Source organism: Bufo gargarizans, chromosome 4, assembly GCF_014858855.1.
Source record: "Bufo gargarizans isolate SCDJY-AF-19 chromosome 4, ASM1485885v1, whole genome shotgun sequence".
Classification (NCBI taxonomy): Eukaryota; Metazoa; Chordata; class Amphibia; order Anura; family Bufonidae; genus Bufo; species Bufo gargarizans.
The window spans coordinates 211093259-211119257 of record NC_058083.1 but is presented as its reverse complement, the minus strand read 5'-3'; the positions used below and the strand labels follow the sequence as shown (position 1 = coordinate 211119257).

The window sequence follows — 25999 nt, the reverse complement described above, 5'->3', positions numbered from 1 at the left end:
GCACACTTTCGAAAGCCCCGGCAATTGGCACCTGTGGTCTTTCAGCAGGAGACTGGGTGGGAGACAATCTGAAGGAACTGTATCCACTGTCAGCAACCCAATCTACTATCGCCTGTACTTGTTCAGGCCTCACCATTCGTAGAGCAGCATTAGGCCTGACCAAATACAGCTGCAGGTTTTGTCGCATACTCACACCTGAGGAAGGGGTTTCACTTGTGCGTGTAGCTGGCACAGATCGACCACGTCCTCTCCCTGCAACAGGAGCTCCACCAGCAGCACCACGACTTGGGCCACGTCCCTTATTTGACGCTCTCCTCATATTTCTCCAATTTAGGATCTTGCCCTAAATGGGTGTTTAATTAATAGTAGAATAGAACGACAGTATGTAAAGGGTGTATCTCACACGTCCTGAACCAGACTAGGCCTCAATGAAAGATTTGTTTGCCCAAAATAGCTGTATTTCAAATGCCTTAATCAAAATTCTGTATGTAAAGGGTGTATCTCACAGGGCCTGAACCAGTGTAGGCCTGAATTAAATATTTATTTGCCCAAAATGGCTCTATTTCAAATGTCTGAATCAAACCCCTTTACGTAGAGGGTGTATCTCACACGGCCTGAACCAGTGTAGGCCTGAATTCAATATTGGTGCAGCAAATGGCTGTATTTCAAATGCCTGAATCAAACCCGTGTATGTAGAGGGGGTATCTCACACTGTCTGAACCAGTGTAGGCCTGAATTAAAGATTTCTTTGCCCAAAATGTCTGTATTTCCAATGGCTGTATTTCAAATGCCTGAATCAACAACCTGTATGTAAAGGGTGTATCTCACATGGCCTGACCCACTGTAAGCCTCAATTCAATATTGGTGCAACAAAATGGCGGTATTTAAAATCTCTGAATCTAACCCAAATGTATTAAGGGTGTATCTCACAATCACATATGCAGCAAAGGCTGACAAATAACCATTTTTTGCCAAAACGGGTGTTTGCTTAATAACTCAATATGGCAGCAGTATATAACCAACAAATTTTCAGACATGTTTATGCTGCAAGGCCTGAAATATTGTGTATTTTGCTCCAAAAATTGTGTTTTATTAATGACAGAATATAAGCCCCTATACAGGGTGTATCTCACACGGCCTGACCCACCGTAGACCAGAATTCAATATTGGTGCACCAAATGGCGGTATTTCAAATGCCTGAATCAAACCCCAGTATCTAGAGGGTGTATCTCACACGGCCTGAACCAGTGTAGGCCTCAATTAAATATTTCTTTGCTCAACAAGGCTGTATTTCAAATGCCTGAATCTAACCCCTGTATGTAGAGGGTGTATCTCACACTGTCTGAACCAGTGTAGGCCTGAACTAATATTTATTTGCCCAAAAAGGCTGTACTTCTAATGCCTGAATCAAACCCCTATATGAAAAGGGTGTATTTCACTCGGCCTGAATTCAATATTTGTGCACTAAATGGCAGTATTTTCAAATCTCTGAATCTAACCCAAATGTATTAAGGGTGTATTTCACAATGACATATGCACTAAAGGCTGACAAATAATTTTTATTTTGCCTCAAACGGGTGTTTGTTTAATAACTCAATATGGCAGCAGTATATAACCCAGGAATTTCAAACGTGTTTATGCTGCAAGGCCTGAAATATTGTGTATTTTAATGACAGAATATAAGCCCTGTATATACAGGGTGCATCTCACACGGCATGACTGACTGTAGGCCTGAATTCAATATTGGTGCAACAAATAGCGGTATTTCAAATGCCTGAATCAAACCCCAGTATCTAGAGGGTGTATCTCACACGGTCTGAACCAGTGTAGCCCTTAATTAAATATTTGTTTGCACAAAATGGCTGTATTTCAAAACCCTGAATCAAACCCTTGTATGTAGAGGATGTATCTCACAGGGCCTGAACCAGTGTAGGGCTGAATTCAATATTGGTGCACCAAATGGCGGTATTTCAAATCTCTGAATCTAACCCAAATGAATTAAGGGTTTATCTCACAATGACATCTGCATCAAAGGCTGCCAACTAATTTTTTTTGGCCCAAACGAGTGTTTGTTTAACAACTGAATTTGACAGCAGTATAAAAGCCTGTAATTTCACATGTGCTGATGCTGCAAGGCCTGAAAATAGTGTTTTTTGTCAAAAAAAGTGTGTTTTTAAACCCCCAGAAAATGATGGGTGTATTTCTAGCTTAAATTGCACACTGACTAATCCAGATATTGTAGATTGCCCAAAAAGTGTTTTTTTGGTAACAGAATATGAAAGCTGTATATATTAAACTTGAATTTAACACTTGCAGGTCAGGAAAAGCACCCACACAACTATTTCTCTGTAGATCGCTGAGTTAGATTCTCTCCTATTCTCTCCCTGAAATCACGAGTCCAGCAGCATCCTCTCCCTACACTTGTAACAGCAAAGTGATGTGCAGCGCTACGTGACTCAAGCTTATATAGAGCCTGGATCACATGCTGCTCTGGCCAATCACAGCCATGCCATTAGTAGGCATGGCTGTGATGGCTTCTATGGTCAGCCTTTCAAAAAGTGCCAAGAAAGCACTGAACACCGAACCCGAACTTTTACTGAAATGTTCGGGTACGGGGTCCAAAAATCCTAACGTTCAGTACGAACCCGATCTTTACAGTTCGGGTTCCCTCAACCCTAATCAGGAGTGATCAGGATTATTGCCACCTTTGATACCGCATCCCAACAAGTTTGCGAGATCTTGGGGAGAAACTGGTCATTATTAAAAGTAGACCCGGATTGGGAGAAAGTTCTCCCAGACTACCCAGCAATAACTTTTAGAAGGGAACGCAGCATAGGGAATGCATTGGCACATAGCCACTTTAAAACCCCAGTCAAAAGTACGTGGCTGTCCAACCCGAAACCAGGGACCTTTAAGTGTGGAAAATGGGCAATAGGGGTCCAGGGATACTTTCACTGATAGAAGCCAGGGACACATCTATACAACTTGTTCATTTGCAAACTGTAATATGGTGCAGGTTGTGTACCTGGCCCAATGTGATTGTGGATATAAATATGTTGGTAAAACCTGCAGGATGTTCAAGAAGAGAATCCTTGAACATGCGGGAGATATCCGCAATAAGCGTGACAAACCACTTTCTAGACATGTTTTACTACATCATGGAGGCAATATACAATCACTACGGTTCTCCATGATTGAGACAATAAAGCAGTCTATTAGAGGTGGAGACGTTGATAGGATTCTGCGGCAGAAAGAGTCTAAATGGATCTACATTTTAAATACCATTACACCTGCTGGTCTTAATGAAAGTATTGATTATATGTGTTTTTTGTGAAAGGCCAACCAAAGAATTATACACTGAGCATCTATCTTCTTACCTTTTAGGTACTTAACATCTAATTGGAATATGTAGTCAATTCCTTCAGTACCATGGACTTGTTTGTCCCTTGTTTAGTCTTGTAACCGCTCTAATGGTTTTAACTCGGTATGTAAAACTTAGGCTACTTTCACACTAGCATTCGGGTGTCCGCTTGTGAGCTCTGTTTGAAGGGGCTCACAAGCGGACCCGAATGCATCCGTACTGCCCTAATGCATTCTGAGTGGATGCGGATCCGCTCAGAATGCATCAGTCTGGCAGCGTTCAGCCTCCGCTCCGCTCAGCAGGCGGACACCTGAACGCTGCTTGCAGCGTCCGGGTGTCCGCCTGGCCGTGCGGAGGCGTGCGGATCCGTCCAGGCTTACAATGTAAGTCAATGGGGACGGATCTGTTTGAAGATGACACACTATGGCTCAATCTTCAAACGGATCCGTCCCCCATTGACTTTACATTGAAAGTCTGGACGGATCCGTCTGAGGTTACTTTCACACTTAGACATTTTTTAACATTATAATGCAGATGGATCCGTACTGAACCGTCTGCTCTGAACGCAAGTGTGAAAGTAGCCTAAGAGGTTTATCTTTTTATTCGTATCTATAAGCAAAAAACAAAAAAACTATTGTTTTTGCCATTTATGTTAGGTCATCAAACAAAAGTGCTTTAGGCCATACCCCTACAGTGGGCTGCCTCATTTCTAGGGTCATCTAGGGGCATTCATGAGGTTACAGGAATACAGGGGCTGTCAGGGCGGCCATTCCATTTGTAGGAAGGGCCGATAGCAGAGGGCCAGGATTAGGGATAGTCTCCATTTAGGGACGGATATCTATACTTATATAAGTGCCTTGATCCTCACTGTTTAATTATTGTTTTGTATATGTACATTACCCTCTTCTTTATGTTGATGGGGGGTTACATTTTAATGCATATTTATTAAAGGCCATAGAGGTAAGCAATGCCATTAACTATGGTCCAGTAGAGGGATGAATTTCTAAAATCATTGACTGCTAGAGATGGATTTGCTTCTCAGGTTTTACAGAATTGCGTATACTTTGGAAATCCAGACTAGCTACAGATGCTTTAAATCGTATAATTCTGGAATTTACAAAACCCTAAATAAAGGACAAATGTATTTCTGCACATTCAATGCAATTATTAATCACTTCTTACATTGTCCAGACTATTCTATGTGATTTTTTTTTTCTTTCTGTGTACAGTGCCAGACAATTTTTCTTTCATCCTTGACCATTATACAATGCAAGGTTACCGTGCCATAGGCATGGCTTATAAGGATTTCAAATCAAATGACGATAACAATATGAACAGTTTAAAAAGGTAAGTGGATTGAAGTGACCCTTATGTGTGCAGTCTTTTATGTTTTTATTTTTTTATAAGTTTGGCTGTTTAGGCTGCAGATATACAATATATGCTCTGATGTTTAGTAGCAGAGCCTACAAATCTGTGCCTGGCTTTCCTTCCTTTGGAAGGTCCAAAGACAACCCTCTCAAGCCACAAAAAAGGGCCAGTTGCTTTGGACAACATCTGTGCAAATATTAAGGTCCTCAGGATAGGACATCAATATCTGATCTGAGAGGGTCAGTCTCTGGGCCCTCACACTGATCACCTGTTTGAAGAGGCTGTGGCACTCAGGTGACCACTCTTCTTAGGCCACTGACATCACTAGAGTGAATTGATGTATCCGAAGTGGACTTTGTTCCGATTTTCAGGGAAAATTCGATTTGCTGCAAATTTCCTTGTGCTTTGAGGTAACAAATCAATTTTCCCTCAGATGCCATGTTTATCGCTGATCCCGGCATCTGCGATAAAAAAGGAGGGCTTTTAGGGGTTAATCAGTTAAACTCACCTTATCCATTTGAGCGCAAAGAGGTCACCATGGCCATCTTAAATGAAGATCCCACGTGAAATCTCATGCACGGTGATGCATGACAGCATGATGACATCATTATGCACCGTGCAAGATTTTGTGACGGATCCTCAATCAAGATGGCTGCGGCAGCCTCTTTGTGCTCAAATGAATAAGGTAAGTATTTTTTTTTTATTTTTTTAACTGATTAACCTAATTTTTCATCTCGGCGATGAACTCGCCATCTGAGGGGTTCAGTGACGGGTGTCGGTTCCCCGTTATTGCGCCCACTACTTACAAAGAAATACGCTTTGTGACAAAGTAATTAATCACAAAGCAAATTTCTTTGTGAAATTCGGCAAAGCAGCCAAATAGAATTTTTGTGAAATTCACATTTATTGATCACATGGCCTAGATGCAGCTCAGCCCCATTCAAGTGAATGGCCTGCAATACCAAACACAGCAACTATATAATGTATGGCGCTGTGCTTGGTGTGCTGTGAGGAGGTTGCAGAGCTTAGAGGGGTATTCCCATCTTGTTCATCATGTTTCATTCAATTCTATACCCCCCATTGAGCCTTTCTCTAAATATGATGCATTTTTTAAATCCTATTGTTTTCTAAAATAGAAAAATCACATTCTATTGTTTATATTCGCTGCCCATGGAAACGGCCACCGATCGCCTGCCGCATCCATGGGCCGTGCTTGTGCAGAGCTCACTCATAGTGTTCCAGTGGCCGGCCTCTCTTCCTTTCAGGAAGCACGCACGTCGGGCGGCCGCGCATGCGCTGATCAATCTTCCTTTGTGCCGCGGCTCCAACGCAGCACAAAGAAGAGACATCCGGACAGCATTGGAGAGCCAGCGGAGGACCGGGACACAACTTAAAATGGGGCACAATGGGGGCTGATGGAGGCACTATGGGGGCTGTTTGAGGCACTATGGAGGCTGTGAGGCATGTGGGGGCTGTGAGGCATATGGGGGGCTGATGGATGTAGCAGAGCTGAATATGCTGCTGTTCAGACACAGTTCTAATGGGGAAGGGAATAGACAGATGTAGCAGGGCTGTATATGCGGCAGGTCAGCATCAATGCTGGTGGAAGAGAGAAACTGATGTAGTAGAGCTGAATACGCTGCTGTTCAGACACAGTTCTAATCGGGAAGGGAATAGACAGAATTAGCAGAGCTGTATATGTGGCGGGTCGGTATCAATGCTGGTGGAGGAGAGAAACTGATGTAGCAGAGCTGAATAGGCTGCTGTTCTGACACAGTGCTGGTTGAAGAGATAAACAGACAGATGAAGCAGAGCTGTATATGAAGCTTTTCAGACACAGTGCTAGCGGGGGAGTAGAATAAAGATGTAGCAGGGCTGTATAGGAAGCCATTCAGCCAAAGTGATGTTAGGGGACTGGAGAAGACACATGTTGCTGAGCTGTATATGCATCTATAAAGATACATAGTGTAAGGTTTATACACAACTGGAGAACAGCGTCAATGGAAACAAATCTGCATCAGTGCTGGTGGGTGGGGGTTGGTCAAGCTTTTGAGCTAATGTATAATATGGAATTATAGTTTTTAATGCACAGAATGGGTTTTTAAAAGATCAGACTGAGATTTTATGTGTAAAATTGTGCAGAACAGCCAGGTGTTACTGTACACTGAGCTCACTTCACATGGCACTCTGATTCCCCACCAGGGGGAGGGGCCTCACAGACACTGCAGGCTGCCAAACTGATGAGTCATACTCTTCACATGAACTAGCACGCAAGGACTGAGTTCTCAGTGTGATGTCATAAGGAGGCGTGGCCAGCCTTCACTCTAGCTGCCTAAGCCCGCCCAGCCTTAGCAGCAAAAAAACAGGAAGTGAACAGCTAGCTGGCAGCAATTGAGGATGAAGTAGCAAGATGGGAAAAACCCTTCAATATGGCACTGTGGCCTCTTCAAACAGCTGGTCATGATGGTGCCGGGTGTATTAGCCCCACTAAACAGATATTAATGATCTATCTCATCATCAATATTTTACTCCAAGAAAACCTCTTTAAAATATAGATAATGCCATGGAAAATTGAAACAAAAATCACCAAAAAAGTTTGAAAAAATGTTTATATTATATATAAAAACATGTTTTAAACAATAGTTTGTTTTTCTGATGACATATTCTGTTTAAAGAGGCAAAGGGAAGGGCAACCAACTGTTCTTTTGACCAATTTCTTACAGACATACTAAAGATATAAAACTGATATTCAGATGCTGCAGGGAACAGACTTTTTTAATACTGGCTGATTGCACATAATTTCCCAATTCTATTATGAACTTGTAACTTATCCAGGGATCTGTGTTTCGATGTTATCCCCTGGCTCCAAACACAGCTCCACCCACCCTCCTTTCCACATGACTAGGTAGGTTTTATAAACTTTGGTTGGGCAAACACACCCTATATTTTCTTTGCCTAATCATGTGGTTAACACAGAATGTTATCTGATGTGACTTGCACTGCAGCCAATCCATTTGGTGAACGGAGCTAAATGGGTTTGTGGCTCATCTTCACTCTCTAAAACAAAGACAGGATGAGACTTGGCAAAGCGATAATCCTCCACTACCTTGTCTGCCTCAGAATGGAATGTGTCAGAAGAAGTTACAGGAGAAATCAGCAATAAAAGTGTAATATTAAATGTCCCCCAAAGTTCTTGTATGCTTTAAGACATTTTTTTTTTTTAATTTCCAGAGAAGAAGTGGAGAATGAACTTCATTTTCTTGGTTTTTTGATCATGGAAAATAGAATCAAGTCTGAAACAAAACCAGTTCTTCATGAGCTTAAATCTGCAAACATAAGAACAGTTATGGTCACAGGTATGGGTGACATAGGATAATTTTGTTGTAAAAATATTGCATTTGTTAAAGGCGTCTTATTTTTGATGTCTTGGAAAGTTTCCTAAGTAATGACAGTTTACTAATAATGATGACACGGATTCATAAGCATGCTAACACATCCAAGATATACAGCACTGATGCAGGTGCACACGTAGTGTTCTAATCCATATACGATCATTCAAACAGCTTGGCATTCTGCTTGGTTTAAACGCACGTTTATTAAAGCAATCCACAGAAGAAACAGAAATATGTAAACGTTTTCAGTTCAAAAATGGACCTTTTTCAGACAATGATTACAGCAGAAAACTATGTTGCAAGAAAATTTAGACTATAACCTTCAGAATCACAGGTGCATATCCATGAAGCAAACATAATTACAAAAAAACAAAATGGCTGCACACCATTATTTATACAAACAATAGAGCTCAGAAATGGGGGTCATTCTAGATAAAAGTGGTACAATACTGACTATAAATGAGTATAAATGAATAATGGAAGCTCTTAGGGCACATACGTGTTGGGCCCATCTACCAGGCGTCAAGGTGGCTTCCGCAGATGGGTCCCTAACACTAAATATACTGCCTCACTTTGGACTTACTTAAGCCTACAATATTCATGGCAGTGTAGGAACCAGCTACAAACGTACTCTGCTCAGAAGTCCCAGGTAGATGGGCGTGTCCAGTCTAAAAGGGGTGCCACCTCCAATATATTGCAAGAAAATTTTGACTAAAACCTACAGAATCACAGGTGCATATACATGAAGCAAACATAATTACAAAAAACAAAATGGCTGCACACTGTTATATATACAAACCAAATACTTAAGCCTATAATATTCAGGGCAGTGTAGGAACCAGCTACAAGCGTACTCTGCTCAGAAGTCCCAGGTAGATGGGCGTGTTCAGTCTAAAAGGGGTGAAACCCCCAATATATTTAGGTTTTAGTCTAAATTTTCTTGCAATATATTGGGGGTGGCACCCCTTTTAGACTGGACACGCCCATCTACCTGGGACTTCTGAGCAGAGTACACTTGCAGCTGGCTCTACACTGCCCTGAATATTGTAGGCTTAAGAAAGTCCAAAATGAGGCAGTTTCTTTAGTGATAGTGACCAATCTGAGGAAGCCACCTTGACACCTGGTAGATAGTCCCGACACGTATGTGTGCTAAGAGCTTCCATTATTCATTTGCTACTCATTTATAGTCGGTATTGTACCACTTTTATCTAGAATGACCCCCATTTCTGAGCTCTATTGTTTGTATATATATAATGGTGTGCAGCCATTTAGTTTTTTGTAAGCAGACAACTATGGTAACATGTAAGTAGAAAGCAGCCATAAAGGTGTGCAATATTTTGGCTTGCCTACATGCCTTTCACTTTGCTGCATAATCTGCATAGACATCTCCACCTGACGCAGACTCTGGGACATCCAGGTTATATCTGATACTTCCTTCTTGCTATGAAGGAAATTCTAAGCTGTGCCAAGGGTTCCTCATTCAGTCTCCTATACACTGTGAGCTGTAGCCACACCAGTTCCCTACAGAGTGATCCTAGGTAGCCTTCCTGATGTTTCTCCTTACAGGTGAAGCTCTTGTTTGGGTTACTCCACTTTGGGAAAGTAGTGAACCTCTGACCAGCAATCTGAGTGACTTTTTGACTACATTCCCTAAGGTTTTGGAGAAGCCAGGTTACCCAGCTTCTGCAGCTGCTTCTGTGTCTCTGTAAAGACATCACGCCATTCAGTTCTGCACATTAGCCTCAAAATTATCCTTAAACCATAATGCCCTAATGGCGGCTGTCAGGGAAGGTCTCTCTGGTCACATTAAGGATGAGTTGTTGGGTTGTGATGTCCCAGCTACCTTGGACAACCTTATACACTTGCATTGATTTCAGCTTCAGTGAGCTTTTTAAGGAATCTGCATGGGAAAGAAGAGCACCCAGACTAGCACCTTTGTTTCATATATCCATGTTTCCTCCTCCCTTGACTCCCGCACCAGAACCAATGCAGATGGACAGGGTCAAACTGTCCAAGGAGAACCACTAGTAAAAAAGTTATGGAGACCTATGCATGTACTGCTGAGCCATAGGTCACTATGTTGGGTCTTGCTCCCTCAAGATGGGAAACTCCAGTATCTAGAGTCAATCAGAGATTATTTTCAGTGGAAAAAAAAAAAAAATCTCTAAAATGTTCTCTTTATGTGCTAGTAATGTTCAGAGAGACACAGTTTACCGTGTTGGCCTTTCTGGGCTTGGGCTTGGCAGGAATCTTCCTGCATAAGGCCTTGGCAAACCATTACCAAATCCTCACTATACTTAGAGAGAACCTTGATGGTAACATCTGTCAATGAGAGGGCATTCCCAGAGCCCATTATGTTATGCTATATGTTACCAAGCCCAAGGAGTTCCAATTCAGAATTCTACACATGGCGAAAATTTATTTCTAGATCCTGCTGATGTCTAAGGGGACAGTCACACAACTGTATGTATTTTTCAGTCCACAAAACGTGGATATACAAAATATGAATAGGAAATTTCCTATCTTTTACGGAATAGACATGTATGTGGAAAGCACACAGATGTCAACTGGATCATTTATTTATTCAGCATATGTTTTGTTTACACAGTCTTCTTTGACATATTGTTTCAGACAGAGGAGTACACTTTGAGTTTTTGGAGATCATTTTGTAGGCTCTTGGAGGTTAATTGGGACTTTTTCTCTTGTTACAACCCACAATCCATTGGGCTTTTGGACAGACAATCATTCAAATTCTGGAGAACTATCTATGTCACTTTTTCTCCTCTAACCATGATGATTGGCTACCTCTGCTCCCTTGGGATAAGCTTTATCACAATAACCACTGTAGCGAGTCTGCAGGCAAGTCTCTGTTTTTTATTGTTTAGAGACAGCACCCTGGTGTTCCTCTATCCAGTGATGTGTCTACTGAGGTGACAGGAATTTTCTGCAGATCTGCAGATCTAAGATCTAAGGTAACAGACCAAAGCTTCTACAGTATTTGCTAGGCTTGTGCATCCATGAAGAAGTCTGCAGACAAAAGACAAAGAGCTTCTCCACAGTTCTCTCCAGTGTAAAGGGTCAGGCTGTCATTGAAGAATATCAGCCTGAGGGTTTCATATTTTAACTTCACTCTTTGGTTCCTAGGGCATTTCAATGTCATCAGCCAAATTACCCAGTCCGTTATAAACTCTGTTTGCCACCATCTCTCCACATCCCCAACTCCTTCTACGTCCACTCAGACCTCAGATACTCCAAATCTACTGTGTTCACATCTGTTTCTGAAAGTGCTATGGGCAAATTTAAGGTCAAGGGTATACAGGACATGAAGAAAGTCAAAGGCAAGACCTTTTACTTTGTGGATTGGAGCCAGAAGAGAGAGCCTGATAGCCTGCTGAGAACATTAGAGGCTTTGTACACCTTCGGAGGCAGATTTTTCTATGACTGCTTTTACACATTTTGGGCTAAAAATCAGTTATTTAATTGGTCTTTATTAAAGATATTTAGCTGTTCTTCAGCTGTGTGAATCCTTTTTTCACTTTCACTTTGTGCCAGTTGTCTAACAAACCTTATCTCTAAATGTTTAAACTTATTTAAGCCACGTTTTTTTTTTCAGTTAGATAAGAGCTTTAATGAATCTTTATAAGGTCAGAGACCAGAGATAAGGAGCCATCAGCTGAGCTGCCTGCTGGGAAACAGTGAAAATTCAGAGTCTGCTACTAGAGAAACTGAAGGATACACTGAAGGGGCTCAACATTTTTAATAAAGACCAAATGAAAAAAAATAAAAAATTAGCTCAAAATAAGTACAATGCAGTAAAAAAATTGCCCCCAAAAGCGCCTGATTTTCTGAAGTTTCTGGTACAGACTAGACCAAAGAAAAGAGGGCATAAGGGTGGATACTATTTTGTAGTTGGCTGTGCTGCAGCTACTCTGCAAATTCAGGGGGGCACTCGCCCTGTGTCGGTCTCAGTTCCAGCACTCTGGCAGCTGTTTGTTTATTGGGAATATTATTCATTGAACCTCAACTCATTCTGCAATATTGCAAGATTTAAACCCTCCTTTGGCTCTATGTCAGCTGCTAGATAGGAATGAGCAAACGCGGACCATACTGTTTGGGTTCATACCGAACATTACGGTGTCTGGGCACACAAACCCGGACATTGTCATGAAAGTCTGTGTTCGCTAGTTGGATTTTAAATAAAGCTTATTGAAAGGCTGCAGCACAGCTTTTAAGCTGTGGGCACTTGGAAGCCATCACGGTCATGCCTAGTATTGGCATGGCTGTGATTGGCCAGCGCACAAAGTGACCCTGCATGTATAAATGCAGGATTATGTGATGCGCCTCCATTCTGCTCTGACTAGTGTAGGGACAGTTCTGTGGGTGACCTGTAGGCATTTTTGTTTGGTGCAATACAACTTATTTGCACCAGTGACACAGAAATACAATACTTAATCAGGCTGATCATTTTGTGGGAGACCTAATAAAAATGTAGAATTTTAGGAGCAAAACAGTAACAATGCAGTTACATGACATGAATCTGCATAACTAATCATATAATAAATAGTTGCAAGTCCAATTTATGTATGAGATAGCCAAGATGATTGTCTATAAAATGATAGCAGTCTTATGTTCAACGCTGTAGTGGATGGTGAGATATGGAGCCTGAAAGTCAAAAGTTCAAAACATTGCTACACTTTTGCTCATCAGTGTATAATAGCTCCCTCTGTATCATTAGTATATAATAGGCCCTCTGTATTATTAGTTTATATAATGGCCCCCCTGTATTTTTGGGATATATAATGCCACAACCCCCATATTATTAGTATATATAATAGCCCTCTCTGTATTATTAGTATGTATTATTAGTATATATAATGGTCCCCTCTGTATTTGTAGTATATAATGCCCCCCCTCGTATTATTGAAATATATAGTTCCCTCCTGCACTATAAGTTTATAATGCCCCCTGTGTATTATTAGTATATCATGGCTCCCTCTCTATTATTAATATATATATAGTTCCCCCTCCCTGTATTACTGGTAAATACTGCCTCCCTCTGTATTATTAGTGCAGTGTCCTCGAAATCCAAAACAAACTACTGAACGTGTTAACTGTATTTCATGTATTATATGCATGTATCCATGGTCCCATGTGGCTAGACAGGGCTGGCTCCACTCTTCCTCTCTAGGAGGAGGATTCTGGAGTTAATGGCTGACTGCTGAGGAGTTAACACCTTAGAGCAACAAGGAGTAGCTCCTGTAGCGAGATTCAATTTTCCTACAGCACACAAGCAACTTATGTGCCAGCCCTCAGAAGGGAAAAGATCTATAGCAGGGGTCAGCAACCTTTGGCACTCAGCTGTTGTGAAACTACAATTCCCAGCATGTTCCATTCATTTCTTTGCATGCTGGGAGTTGTAGTTTCCCAACACCTGGAGGACCGGAGGTTGCCTACCCCTGATCTATAGAATGATTAGCTGACAGAAAGGGATCACCGCTAATCTGGCTACAGCCTCCTCTGCACGTGGTGGGAACATTGTAAGGCTATTTTCACATTTGTTAATTCATGCATTGTTAGTTCTGGTATTGAGATCCAGCAGGGGATCTCTATACTGGAATTATATGGATCTGCTTTGATTTTGCACATCAAGATATATTGAAAGTCAATGGGTGAAGGATTCATTTATTTAGGATTAGATTGTTTTCAGTGACAGATCTGTTTTCTTCCATTCTTATGGCCGGACACAAAACTGCAGCTTGCAGTGGTTTTGTGTCCGGTCACAAAATGGAATGCTGCCGGAAGGGAAGACATCCTGATGCATCCTGAACAGATCTCTTCCATTCAGAAAGCATGAGGACCAAACTGAATATTATATTTTTCTGCTATTGAGATCCTCTGCCATATCTCAAAAGAGGAAAACAACAACGCAAGTGTGAAAATAGACTAAGGGTACTTTCACACTAGCGTTTTTCTTTTCCGGCATAGAGTTCCGTCACAGGGGCTCTATACCGGAAAAGAACTGATCAGGCATATCCCCATGCATTCTGAACGGAGAGTAATCCATTCAGGATGCATCAGGATATCTTCAGTTCAGTCATTTTGACTGATCAGGCAAAAGATAAAACCGTAGCATGCTACGGTTTTATCTCCGGTGAAAAAAAAACTGAAGACTTGCCTGAATGCTGGATCCGGCATTTTTTCCCATAGGAATGTATTAGTGCCGGATCCGGCATTCAGAATACGGAATGCCGGATCCATCCTTCCGGTCTGCGCATGCGCAGACTGAAAAAAAGGTGAAAAAAATAAATGCCGGATCCGTTTCGCCGGATGACACCGGAAAGACGGAGCCGGCATTTCAATGCATTTTTCTGACTGATCAGGCATTTTTAAGACTGATAAGGATCCTGATCAGTCTTACTAATGCCATCAGTTGGCATACGTTTTGCCTGATCCAGCAGGCAGTTCGGAACTGCTTGCCGGATCTCTCTGCCGCAAGTGTGAAAGTACCCTAAGCTACAAGCCGCCCACCATAAACAAAGGACAGGATGGCCCCCTGTTCAGAGGCTGTATTCCTCTGAGGATACTGTGTATATCTTAGGCCAAATGCACACGGGCTGGATTCCGCACCGAGAGCGGTCCGTGGTAACACGGGCTGGATTCCTGTTCAGAGCAGGAGCGCACGGCGTTATTGGTTGCTATGACGCCATGCGCTTCCTGCTGCCGCTGCAGTACAGTAATACGCTGGTATGATCTATACCAATGTATAACAGTACTACGGCGGCAGCAGGAAGCGCACGGCGTCATAGCAACCAATGGCGCTGTGCGCTCCTGCTCTCAGCAGGAATCCAGGACATGTTACCACGGACGACTCACGGCCGTGTGCATTCGGACTTAGACTTATATTTGATATATCTGATGATAGCGAAAGTGCATCCCTTTAGGCCGGGAAAAGGACAGAATGATCAGTCTGCTTGAGAGAGAGAGAGAAGCTAGCCTCCATATAAAACCTTTGGGAAATACTTAAACTGACTGTAAAGACTGCATTTTATGTGAATAGTGCTTGTGTAGATCACCTGCTGACTGGCTTAAGTAATACTGTGGATCTGTTTTACCAACAACGGTCTCATCATTATACCACTAAATTTTCACTGAAGGGTGCTTGCGTCATGCCTAGAAATGAGCGAATTTCTAAAAAATTTGATTCGGACGGTTTGCCCAAAAAAAATTTGGTTTGATTCAAATTTATTTGTGGCGAATCACATTTAAAAACAGCTATTTCCTGGATGCAGAGGGCCTATATAGTGGTGTAGGACACTGTGCCTTGCAGTAACATGCATAGGGAGTCTGCTATGGCAGTGAAACAATACTGTGAGTCAGTATGACAAGTAGCTGACTGGCATCTCTCTTAGAATCACTGCACACTTCACTTATTTGGGCAGTCACGGGACCAAAACTGACCAAATAACTCAAGTGTGACCCCAGTCTTACAGGTCAAGGTTAGCGTCAAGAAGAAGCGCACTCCTTTTACACCATTGTCAGCTGATTCCACATAGATGTCTACAGAACCTATTCTATTAAACGCTTATACAAGTAGAGCCCCCCCTCCTCCCGACAGAGTGAAGAAGGTGTCAGCAAAAGTTTGTGTTGATGTCACTGATTCATTTGCCTTTCCTCTGGTCTGTCAGAACAATAACCCCCAAAAAACGGATCCTGTCTGTGGATCCATTTGTAGCTTAGGGTACTTTTCCCTATCAGTATGTCTTTGGAGTGTGGGAGGAAACCCACACAAACACAGGGAGAACATACAAACTCCATGCAGATGTTGCCCTTGGTCAGATTCGAACCTAGGACCCCAGCGCTGCAAGGCACCAGTGCTAACCACTGAGCCACCGTGCGGCCCATGAAATATTTGCATTTATTCTGTGTTTTATACCCTCCTGTTTTTGGCTACCAAATCATAAGCCAATTCAGATGCAAAACAGGGACCATGTCATGCAGGCCTTACAGCTGTTACATAAACAGGATCCGTTATGCATCTTATTTTTCCTTCCTTTTGACAGATCAGAAGAAGGGTCAAATAAATTATGATGTTAGCCAGGCCAAAAGGCAAAATAATGGGCCAGTCATGAAGTGGAGAGGGTGGGAACAGCATGAGAAGTCCACAGAGTGGCCCTATGACATAGTGGTGAGGTGGAAGCAGCATGAGGAGACCAGAGAGTGGCCCAATCTGGAGAGTCTGGAGGTGGCATCAGCAGAATGAGGAGACCACAGGGTGGCACAATGACAGTGTGAAGGTGGCAGCAGCAGAACGAGGAGACCACAGAGTGGCACAGTGACAGTGTGGAGGTGGCAGCAGCATCATCAGGAGGCCACAGAGTGGCACAATGACAGTGTGGAGTTAGCAGCAGCAGAATAAGAAGGCCACAGAGTGGCACAATGACAGAGTCTGGAGGTGGCAGCAGAATCAGGAGGAGGCCACAGGGTGGCACAATGACAGTGTGGAGGTGGCAGCAGCATCATCAGGAGGCCACAGAGTGGCACAATGACAGTGTGGAGTTAGCAGCAGCAGAATCAGAAGGCCACAGAGTGGCACAATGACAGAGTGTGGAGGTGGCACCAGCAGCATCAGGAGGCCACAGAGTGGCAAGGTGACATAGTGTTGAGGTAGCAGCAGCATGAGGAGACCACAGAGTGGCAAGGCGACATAGTGTGGAGGTGGCAGCAGCATCAGGAGACCACAGAGTGACCCAGTGACAGAGTGTGGAGGTGGGTGGCAATACCAGTACCAGCTGAAGATGGTGTGTGAAAGAAGGAGCACTTGGCATCAGATGTGTGGCATCAGGCAGGTGGCAGCATCAGAATAGTAGCTGAGGCAGGTAGCCAGAAGAAACCGGTCTCTTTGATCAAAGTGTTGGTGTGGCACCATGGATTATCTAGTCTGATGCATCAGGCATTGGTTGGTGGAAATCCTGGCTGATCCAGATTAATCTTAACAAAGGTTAGTCTCTCCACATTTTGGGTGGACAGTTGAGTTCTTTTTGGGGTAACTATGGCCTTGGCTACACTGAACACCCACCCTGATGCCACAATACTGGCCATGCAGGACAGCATTTCCAGGGCAAACTCTGCCTATTGCTGCCACAAATCCAGTTTGGCTGCCCAGTAGTCCAGCCTATCTTAAATGTGGGGTGGTAGGGTGCTGTCCAAGTATGCCACCACCTGCTGGTTCAGGTCCTGCTCAAGGTCTAGCTGCTGCTAGTGCTGGTGAGTAGTTTCTTCACTAGCCGGGTGAATAAAGCTGCTAATCAGTGACTCTAGACTCAAGTTGCTGATGATGGAGCTGGAACTGCTCCTACCCCTCCACCCTGCCACAGCAGCCATTACAGAGGAACGTAAGTACAGGGGGCACTTCAAAAGGAAGGACGATGGCGCAGATAGGCAGCAGCCAACTGACTACATAGGATGTCTCTATAGTAGTTGCTTGTTCTCCCTCTCAGCGGGTGTAAAAGGCCCCCATTTTGGACCGGTAGCAAGGGTCCAACAAGTGGAGAGCCAGAAGTTATCCCTCTACCGAATGGCGACAATTCGGCTGTCAATACGCAAGCAAGTAAGCATGCATTGGGCCATTTCTGTAAGTGATTCAGAGGGACTCCCTGCCTCCATTTCCACTGCATACTGCCCTGGTGTTTCTAGGTCCTCTGCCTCGTATTTCTCATCACCCTGTAGCTCCTCTGGCTGCTCCTGATCCTCCTCTCCTTTCACCTGTGTAGAAAAAACCACCCATTTTGCTACACGTTGCTTGTGCTCCAATGTCCTCCTCCTCCAGTTCAGCCCCCACAGGGCTCATGTGGCCGTGAGATCTAGGCGCCACGTTTACAGTTCCCTGACCAGCCAGATTTACCAGCATCTGTTCCAGGACGTGAAGAAGTGAAAAGTGCAATTGTTCATCCCATAGAACGGGCGACTGACAAATAACGTGGCCTCCTCAAAGGGCCTGAGCAAGCGGCAGGTGTCACGCATGAGCTGCCACTGGCTGACATCGAAGTTACACAGGGGAGTACTCGTGCTTGTATCATTAAGAAATAATTTTTGGGCCTTTCTATGTTCATATAGTCAATCCAACATATAGAGGGTGGAATTCCAATGAGTGGTAATGTCGCATATCAGCCTATGTTGGGGGATGCTGTTCTGCCGCTGCAGGTCAAGGAGGGTGTGCTTTACGGTGTACAAGTGGCTGAAGTGCATGCAAAGTTTCCTGGCAATTTTTAGGATGTTTTGCAGATGGGTGGAAGACTTCAGGAACCGCTTGACAACCAGAGTGAACACGTGTGCCATGCATGTCGCATGGCTCAGCCCTCCTTGATGCAGCACTGACACCTTGTTCTTCCCGTTGTTGGTCACCATGGCTCTGATTTTCAGTTGTCACGGAGAAAACAAGGATTTGCTTTCTTGATGAAGGACACTGAGCAGTTCCTCCCCTGTGTGACTCCGTTCGCCCAGGCAAACGAGGTGCAGAACAGTGTGACACTGCCGTGTCCTGCACATGTGCTATGCTGGAGGAGCACTGTGAATTATCTCTGCAGTGGAGGCTGAGGACACGGTGGAGGGTGAGGAGGCAGAGGCAGACATTTTCGCAGGACCAACGGCGTGAGAACGTGGAGACGGAAGCGGCATCACCTGGCCAAGTTTCTGGTGTGGCTGTGCAGGAACCACATTGACCCAGTAGGCCATAAAGGACATGTATTATCTCTGACCGTGGTTGCAGCTCCACAAATCAGCGCTGCCATGCACTTTGGCAGACACCGACAGACTTGAGGACTGGCCCACCTTCTGTTCTACATATGTGTGCAGGGCTGGTACTGCCTTTTTGGCAACGAAATGATGGCTTGGGACTCTCCACCTCGGCTCGGCACAAGCCATCAGTTCTCTGAAAGGAGTCCACCATTTGGAAAGGGAGGGACTGCAGCACCAGTAACTTGGCCAGGAACACATTCGGCTTCTGCGCCGTTGGGTGAGTGCACGAATACTGTTGTCTCTTGCAATTACTTCAGTGATCGATTGCTGATGGAATGACTAACAAGGAGTAGGAGGAGGAGCATCAGTACTAGCAGATGATGGGAAGGACAGACAGATACTGGGTGATGCAGCGGTTACTGCAGCAGGCTGGACCACCACATCAGAGCCACGGTTCTCCTAGGCCACTTTATGGTGACGCTGCAAATGTTGATGCAGGGCTGTGGTGCCAACATTGGTACCCTGGCCACGCATCACCTTCTGCCCACAGATTCTAAAAATGGTCATGTTCACCTCCTACATACAACGGCTAATACACGCAAAAAAGTGCTTTAGAACATATAACTGCATATATATTTTTTTAGATATTATAGCAGAAAAAGGTGTCTCTCCACTGGTTTTCTCGAAAGAGGTGCTCTTGTCCAAGTGTACTCACCCTTCTCAATTGAATATAATTGATAATAATAGTAGTAGCGGGCAGACACTCTAATTATGGGGGCATGAAGATAACTTGTATAGGAGAATATTTTTATTCAAATTAAAATCAATATACCAATTAAACAATATATCAATAAAATTCATGCAATAAAAATCAGGCAATATATTAGCAGTGAATAGATAGTAGTGAATAGATAGTAGCAATGCAATATCTGGCAATATAATAACAGTAAATAGATAGCGGTAAATACAGTGGTATGGCAATAAATGACAGTTAAAATAGCAGGATAAACACCCCAATATTCAGTTGATTTGGGTCCTAGCAATTGTTCATCATAGAAGGCAGTAAGTGTCTTGGTTAGTGATTAGTTGTGTCAATGTTCCACAGACACTATTTTGATATTGTTACTGTATATAGCAGCAAAAATGTTTAAGGGGCAATGTGCTGATAACGATGTTGCAACAACGTTGGTACCACTGGTAACAGTAGCAACGATGTTGATGATAGCAGTAAATGACGATGACTTGATATTTACATATGCAGCACAATGTGAATCGGACTTGATCTTGTATGTGATGAAATGATCGCAACTTTTTGTCCATATTAACAGTTCCTCCGTTATTTGTAGTAGGATATGAATATGCAAGATTCTTTACTCACAGTTTATCTGTCTCTTTGTGCAGTGTCCCACACAGTTTCGGAGAACAGACTGACCTGTGTCCTGTTCTTTTTAGAACCTCCGCTAGCAGCTTTCCTCCAGATTTGGCGTCCCTCATGTTATGGTGGCGTCTCTGTGTAGTTCGGATTCACCCGCCGAATAGTGGGTTTGCCTCTTTACTTTGCAGCCAGTGTTCCACTTGTGGTGTATGGGGATGGGGTCAGTTCACCATGAATCTTTATTCTTCTTCTTTTTAGAGCGCTCCAACAGTGTTGTTCTTTATATTAGTATGCTTGTTCACCAGACATGTTTCAGAGCGTAAGTTCGCTCCTTCCTCAGTGGTCAAGCATACCAGACATACAGCGATTGTTTATTACGTCCAGGTCATCCATGAAAACCGGAATGGAATCCTGGATCATCTCTCTCTAATTTTTTTTTTCATCTTATTTATTCTTTTCGGGTGCCAAACAGGCATTATTTGTCACATACGAGTCATCTGTAGAGGCAGGGATTTTAAATCATCCCAAAAGTTTGTATTTCAATCCTCATTATGCTGCTCCCAATTAAAAGAATATTAATTCATGCCGCATAGTTCTGATACATACAGTTGCAATTTCATTAAAAGATATGCAGTTTATAAATATATAGTTAAAAAATATGAAAATATAATCATATAAAAAAAATAATACTCTAGGGGGTATGTGGTTTTATTGGAGGCCCCTAGTCAAGGGAAGACAGGGCTGCTGATTACAAACAGTCGTCTGTCGTCCGTCAGCCAGGGGCATCCTATTTTAAAAAAAAGATTTTGAGTTTTGCGTTTAGACCATTTGGTTGGATGGTATCGAACTCAAAAATCCTCCTTGATTCTTGCCGAGACATCCTAGATATGTGATCACCTCCGCCCAAGTGTTCAGTCACTTTTTCAAATGGTGTAAAAATTTAACCTGAGGGGTTCTGATTATGGTGGTATTTAAAATGTCTGGATAAAGTATGTTTTTCTTAGCCTTTTTTTTATATTTGCGACATGTTCTGCTATTCTTGTTTTTGATAATCTCTTAATGCATCCTATATACTGTTTGCCGCAAGGGCATTGAATTATATACAGTACATTGTTGGAGTTGCATGTCAGAAGCTCATTTATTTCTATTTTGAAATTGTTCTGGGTAGATTGCACTTCCGCGGTCTTTCTTTGGAAGGTAGTGTTTTTAGAATTAGAGAGATTCCTCTATTATACCTGGGGGATAATTTTTGTTTAAAAAACAGACTTTCATATTTTCAGCTTCCACTTCAAATTGTTCCTCTCTTGTGCAGTTACGCTTTACAACTAACCGAAACACTTACTGCCTTCTATGATGAACTATTGCTAGAACCCAAATCAGCCGACTATTGGGGTGTTTATGCTGCTATTTTCACAGTATTTTTTTTGCCACTGTATTTATTGCCACTGTATTTACCGCTATTTACTGCTATTATATTCCAGATATTGCATTGCTACTATCTATTTACTACTATCTATTCACTGCTAATATATTGCCTGATTTTTATTGCATGAATTATATTGCATGAATTTTATTAACATATATATTTTTTTGCCACTAATACATGCTAAGGTTTGGGTGAAATTCCCAATCTCTCAGGTACACATTTTTATCCTTGTTTTTAGTGCTATGATTTGTATGATGTGCTGTATAATGTGGTTCATTAGGTGCCTTTAAGGGGGTGCCACAATTTGTGTGGGAAGGCCGGACGAAGTGCAGGTATGCACGAAACGGCTGTCGCCTAGATGTTCATGTCCATGTTTATGTAACCCACAGAAAGCAATAAGACTTTAGAACATATAACTGCACCGCTGAACGACAAATAGGCTCTTACTTTTTTCTACTTATACATGCCACAAAAGGCTTTAGAACATATAAGTGCATCACAGAACAGAAAATAATATATATTTTTATGCCACTAATGCACGCCAAAAAGGGTTTTAGAAGATATAACTGCACCAAGGAACGGAAAATAGGCCCTTACTTTTTTCCACTTATACACGCCACAAAAGGCTTTAGAACATGTATTTTTTTGCCACTAATACACGCAAAAAAAAGTGCTCCGTTGAATGGCAAATAGGCCCTTACTCTTTTTGCCACTGATACAAGCTGAAAAGGGCTTTAGAACATGTAACTGCACCGCTGAATGGCAAATATATATTTTTGAGGCACTTATACATGCCAAAAGGGCATATAATTTTCTCACTTCACCACACAATAGCAAATACTTTTTTTTGTGCCACCAACACATGCCAAAAAGTGCTTTAGAACATATAACTGCACCTATTAACGACAAATATATATTTTTTTGCCACTAATACACGCCAAAAAAAGGCTGTAATTTTCTCACTTTACCACACAACGGCAAATACATTTTTTTGTGCGACTAATGCACAGCAAAAAGGGCTTTAAAACATATAACTGCTCCACTGAAAAGCTCCACTGAAAAGCAAATATATATATTTTTTTGCCACTAACTAATTCACGCCAAAAGAGGCTGTCATTTTCTCACTTCACCATACAACAGTAATTACTTTTTTTGCTACTAATACACGCCAAAAAGGGCTTTCTCACAAAAAAGGGCTGTAATTTTCAAATACTTTTTTAATGCTACCAATACATGTCAAAAAGGTCTTCAGAACACATAACTGCACAACTGAACAGCAAATATATATTTTTTTACACTAATTCACACCAAAAAGGGCTATAATTTTCTCACTTCACCACACAACGGCAAATACTTTAATTTGTGCCACGAATGCACACAAAAAAATGCTTTAGAGCATGTAACTGCACCACTGAACGGCAAATGTATATTTTTTTGCCACTATTACACGCTAAGGTTTGGGTGAAATTCCCGGTACACATTTCTATCCTTGTTTTTAGTGCTGCAATTTGAATCATGTGCTGTATAATGTGGTTCATTAGGTGCCCTTGAGGGGGTGCCATAGTTTGTGTGGGAAGGCTAGAAGATGTGCAGGTATGCACGAAACGGCTGTCGTCTAGATGTTCATGCCCATGTTTATGTAACCCATAGAAAGCAGTAAGGCTTTAAAACATATAACTGCACCACTGAATGGCAAATAATATGTATGCTTATGCCATAAATACATGCCAAAAAGGGCTTTAGAACATACAGTGGATTTAAAAAGCCTACACACCCCTGTTAAAATGTCAGGTTTCTGTGATGTAAAAAAATTAGACAAAGATAAATCATTTCAGAACTTTTTCCACCTCTGTACAACTCAATTGAAAAATAAACTGAAATCTTTTAGATAGAGGAAAGAAAAAATATAAAAATAAAATAATATGGTTGCATAAGTGTGCACACCCTGAAACTAATACTTTGTTAAAGTACCTTTTGATTTTATTACAGCACTCAGTCTTTTTGGGTATGAGTCAGCATGGCCCATTTTGACTTGGCAAGATTTGCCCACTCTTCTTTGCAAAAACACTCCAAATCTGTCAGATTGCGATGGCATCTCCTGTGCACAGCCCTTTTCAGATCACCACACAGATTTTCAATCGGATTCAGGTCTGGGCTCTGGGCCATTCCATGTATGTTTTGGGTTGTTGCCATGCTGAAAGATGAAGTTCCTCTTCATGTTCAGCTTTCTAGCAGAAGCCTGAAGGTTTTGTGCCAATATTGACTGGTATTTGGAACTGTTCATAATTCCCTCTTGGTTAACTAAGGCACCAGTTCCAGCTGAAAAAAACAGCCCCAAAGCATGATGCTGCCACCACCATGATTCACAGTGGGTATGGTGCTCTTTTGGTGATATGCAATGATGTTTTTGGGCCAAACATATCTTTTGATATTATGGCTAAAAAGTTCAACCTTGGTTTCATCAGACCATAACACCTTTTCCCACATTATTTTGGGAAACTCAGATGTGTTTTTGCAAAATGTGGCCTGGTTTGGAGGTTTTTCTTCTTTAAGAAAAGGCTTTTGTCTTGCCACTCTACCCCATAGCCCAGACATATGAAGAATACGGGATATTGTCACATGTACCACACAGCCAGTACTTGCCAGATATTTCTGCAGCTCCTTTAATGTTGCTGTAGGCCTCTTGGCAGCCTCCCAGGCCAGTTTTCTTCTCGTCTTTTTATCAATTTTGGGGGAACGTCCAGTTCTTGGTAATGTCTCTGTTGTGCCATATTTTCTCCACTTGATGATGACTGTCTTCACTGTGTTCCATGGTATATCTAATGCCTTGGAAATTATTTTGTATCCTTCTCCTGACTGATACCTTTTAACAATGAGAAGCTCTTTGTGAATAGAGTTGAGCGAACACCTGGATGTTCGGGTTCGAGAAGTTCGGCCGAACATCCCGGAAATGTTCGGGTTCGGGATCCGAACCCGATCCGAACTTCGTCCCGAACCCGAACCCCATTGAAGTCAATGGGGACCCGAACTTTTCGGCACTAAAAAGGCTGTAAAACAGCCCAGGAAAGAGCTAGAGGGCTGCAAAAGGCAGCAACATGTAGGTAAATCCCCTGCAAACAAATGTGGATAGGGAAATGAATTAAATTAAAAATTAAATAAATAAAAATTAACCAAAATCAATTGGAGAGAGGTTCCATAGCAGAGAATCTGGCTTCCCGTCACCCACCACTGGAACAGTCCATTCTCAGATATTTAGGCCCCGGCACCCAGGCAGAGGAGAGAGGTCCCGTAACAGAGAATCTGTCTTCATGTCAGCAGAGAATTAGTCTGCATGTCATAGCAGAGAATGAGGCTTCACGTCAGCCACCACTGCAACAGTCCATTGGCATATATTTAGGCCCAGCACACACACAGGCAGAGGAGAGAGGTCCCGTAACAGAGAATCTGTCTTCATGTCAGCAGAGAATTAGTCTGCATGTCATAGCAGAGAATGAGGCTTCACGTCAGCCACCACTGCAACAGTCCATTGGCATATATTTAGGCCCAGCACACACACAGGCAGAGGAGAGAGGTCCCGTAACAGAGAATCTGGCTTCATGTCAGCAGAGAATCAGTCTGCATGTCATAGCAGAGAATGAGGCTTCACGTCAGCCACCACTGCAACAGTCCATTGGCATATATTTAGGCCCAGCACACACACAGGCAGAGGAGAGAGGTCCCGTAACAGAGGATCTGGCTTCATGTCAGCAGAGAATCAGTCTGCATGTCATAGCAGAGAATCAGGCTTCACGTCAGCCACCACTGCAACAGTCCATTGTCATAAATTTAGGCCCAGCACCCAGGCAGAGGAGAGAGGTCCCGTAACAGACAATCTGGCTTCATGTCAGCAGAGAATTAGTCTGCATGTCATAGCAGAGAATGAGGCTTCACGTCAGCCACCACTGCAACAGTCCATTGGCATATATTTAGGCCTAGCACACAGGCAGAGGAGAGAGGTCCCGTAACAGACAATCTGGCTTCATGTCAGCAGAGAATCAGTCTGCATGTCATAGCAGAGAATGAGGCTTCACGTCAGCCACCACTGCAACAGTCCATTGTCATAAATTTAGGCCCAGCACCCAGGCAGAGGAGAGAGGTCCCGTAACAGACAATCTGGCTTCATGTCAGCAGAGAATTAGTCTGCATGTCATAGCAGAGAATCAGGCTTCATGTCAGCCACCACTGCAACAGTCCATTGGCATATATTTAGGCCTAGCACACAGGCAGAGGAGAGGTTCATTCAACTTTGGTTAGCATCGCAATATAATGGTAAAATGAAAATAAAAATAGGATTGAATGAGGAA

General features: G+C 42.8%; 1 protein-coding gene across 1 annotated transcript in view; it reads left to right on the top strand.

The window, feature by feature from the left end:
- The window catches only part of LOC122936381 (probable cation-transporting ATPase 13A5), a 652597-nt gene that overhangs the window by 379695 nt on the left and 246903 nt on the right, over positions 1-25999 (top strand). The window contains exons 17-18 of the mRNA XM_044292565.1: positions 4591-4708; positions 7961-8085. Coding sequence (XP_044148500.1) covers positions 4591-4708; positions 7961-8085 — 243 coding nt within the window. The remainder of the gene's footprint in view (positions 1-4590; positions 4709-7960; positions 8086-25999) is intronic.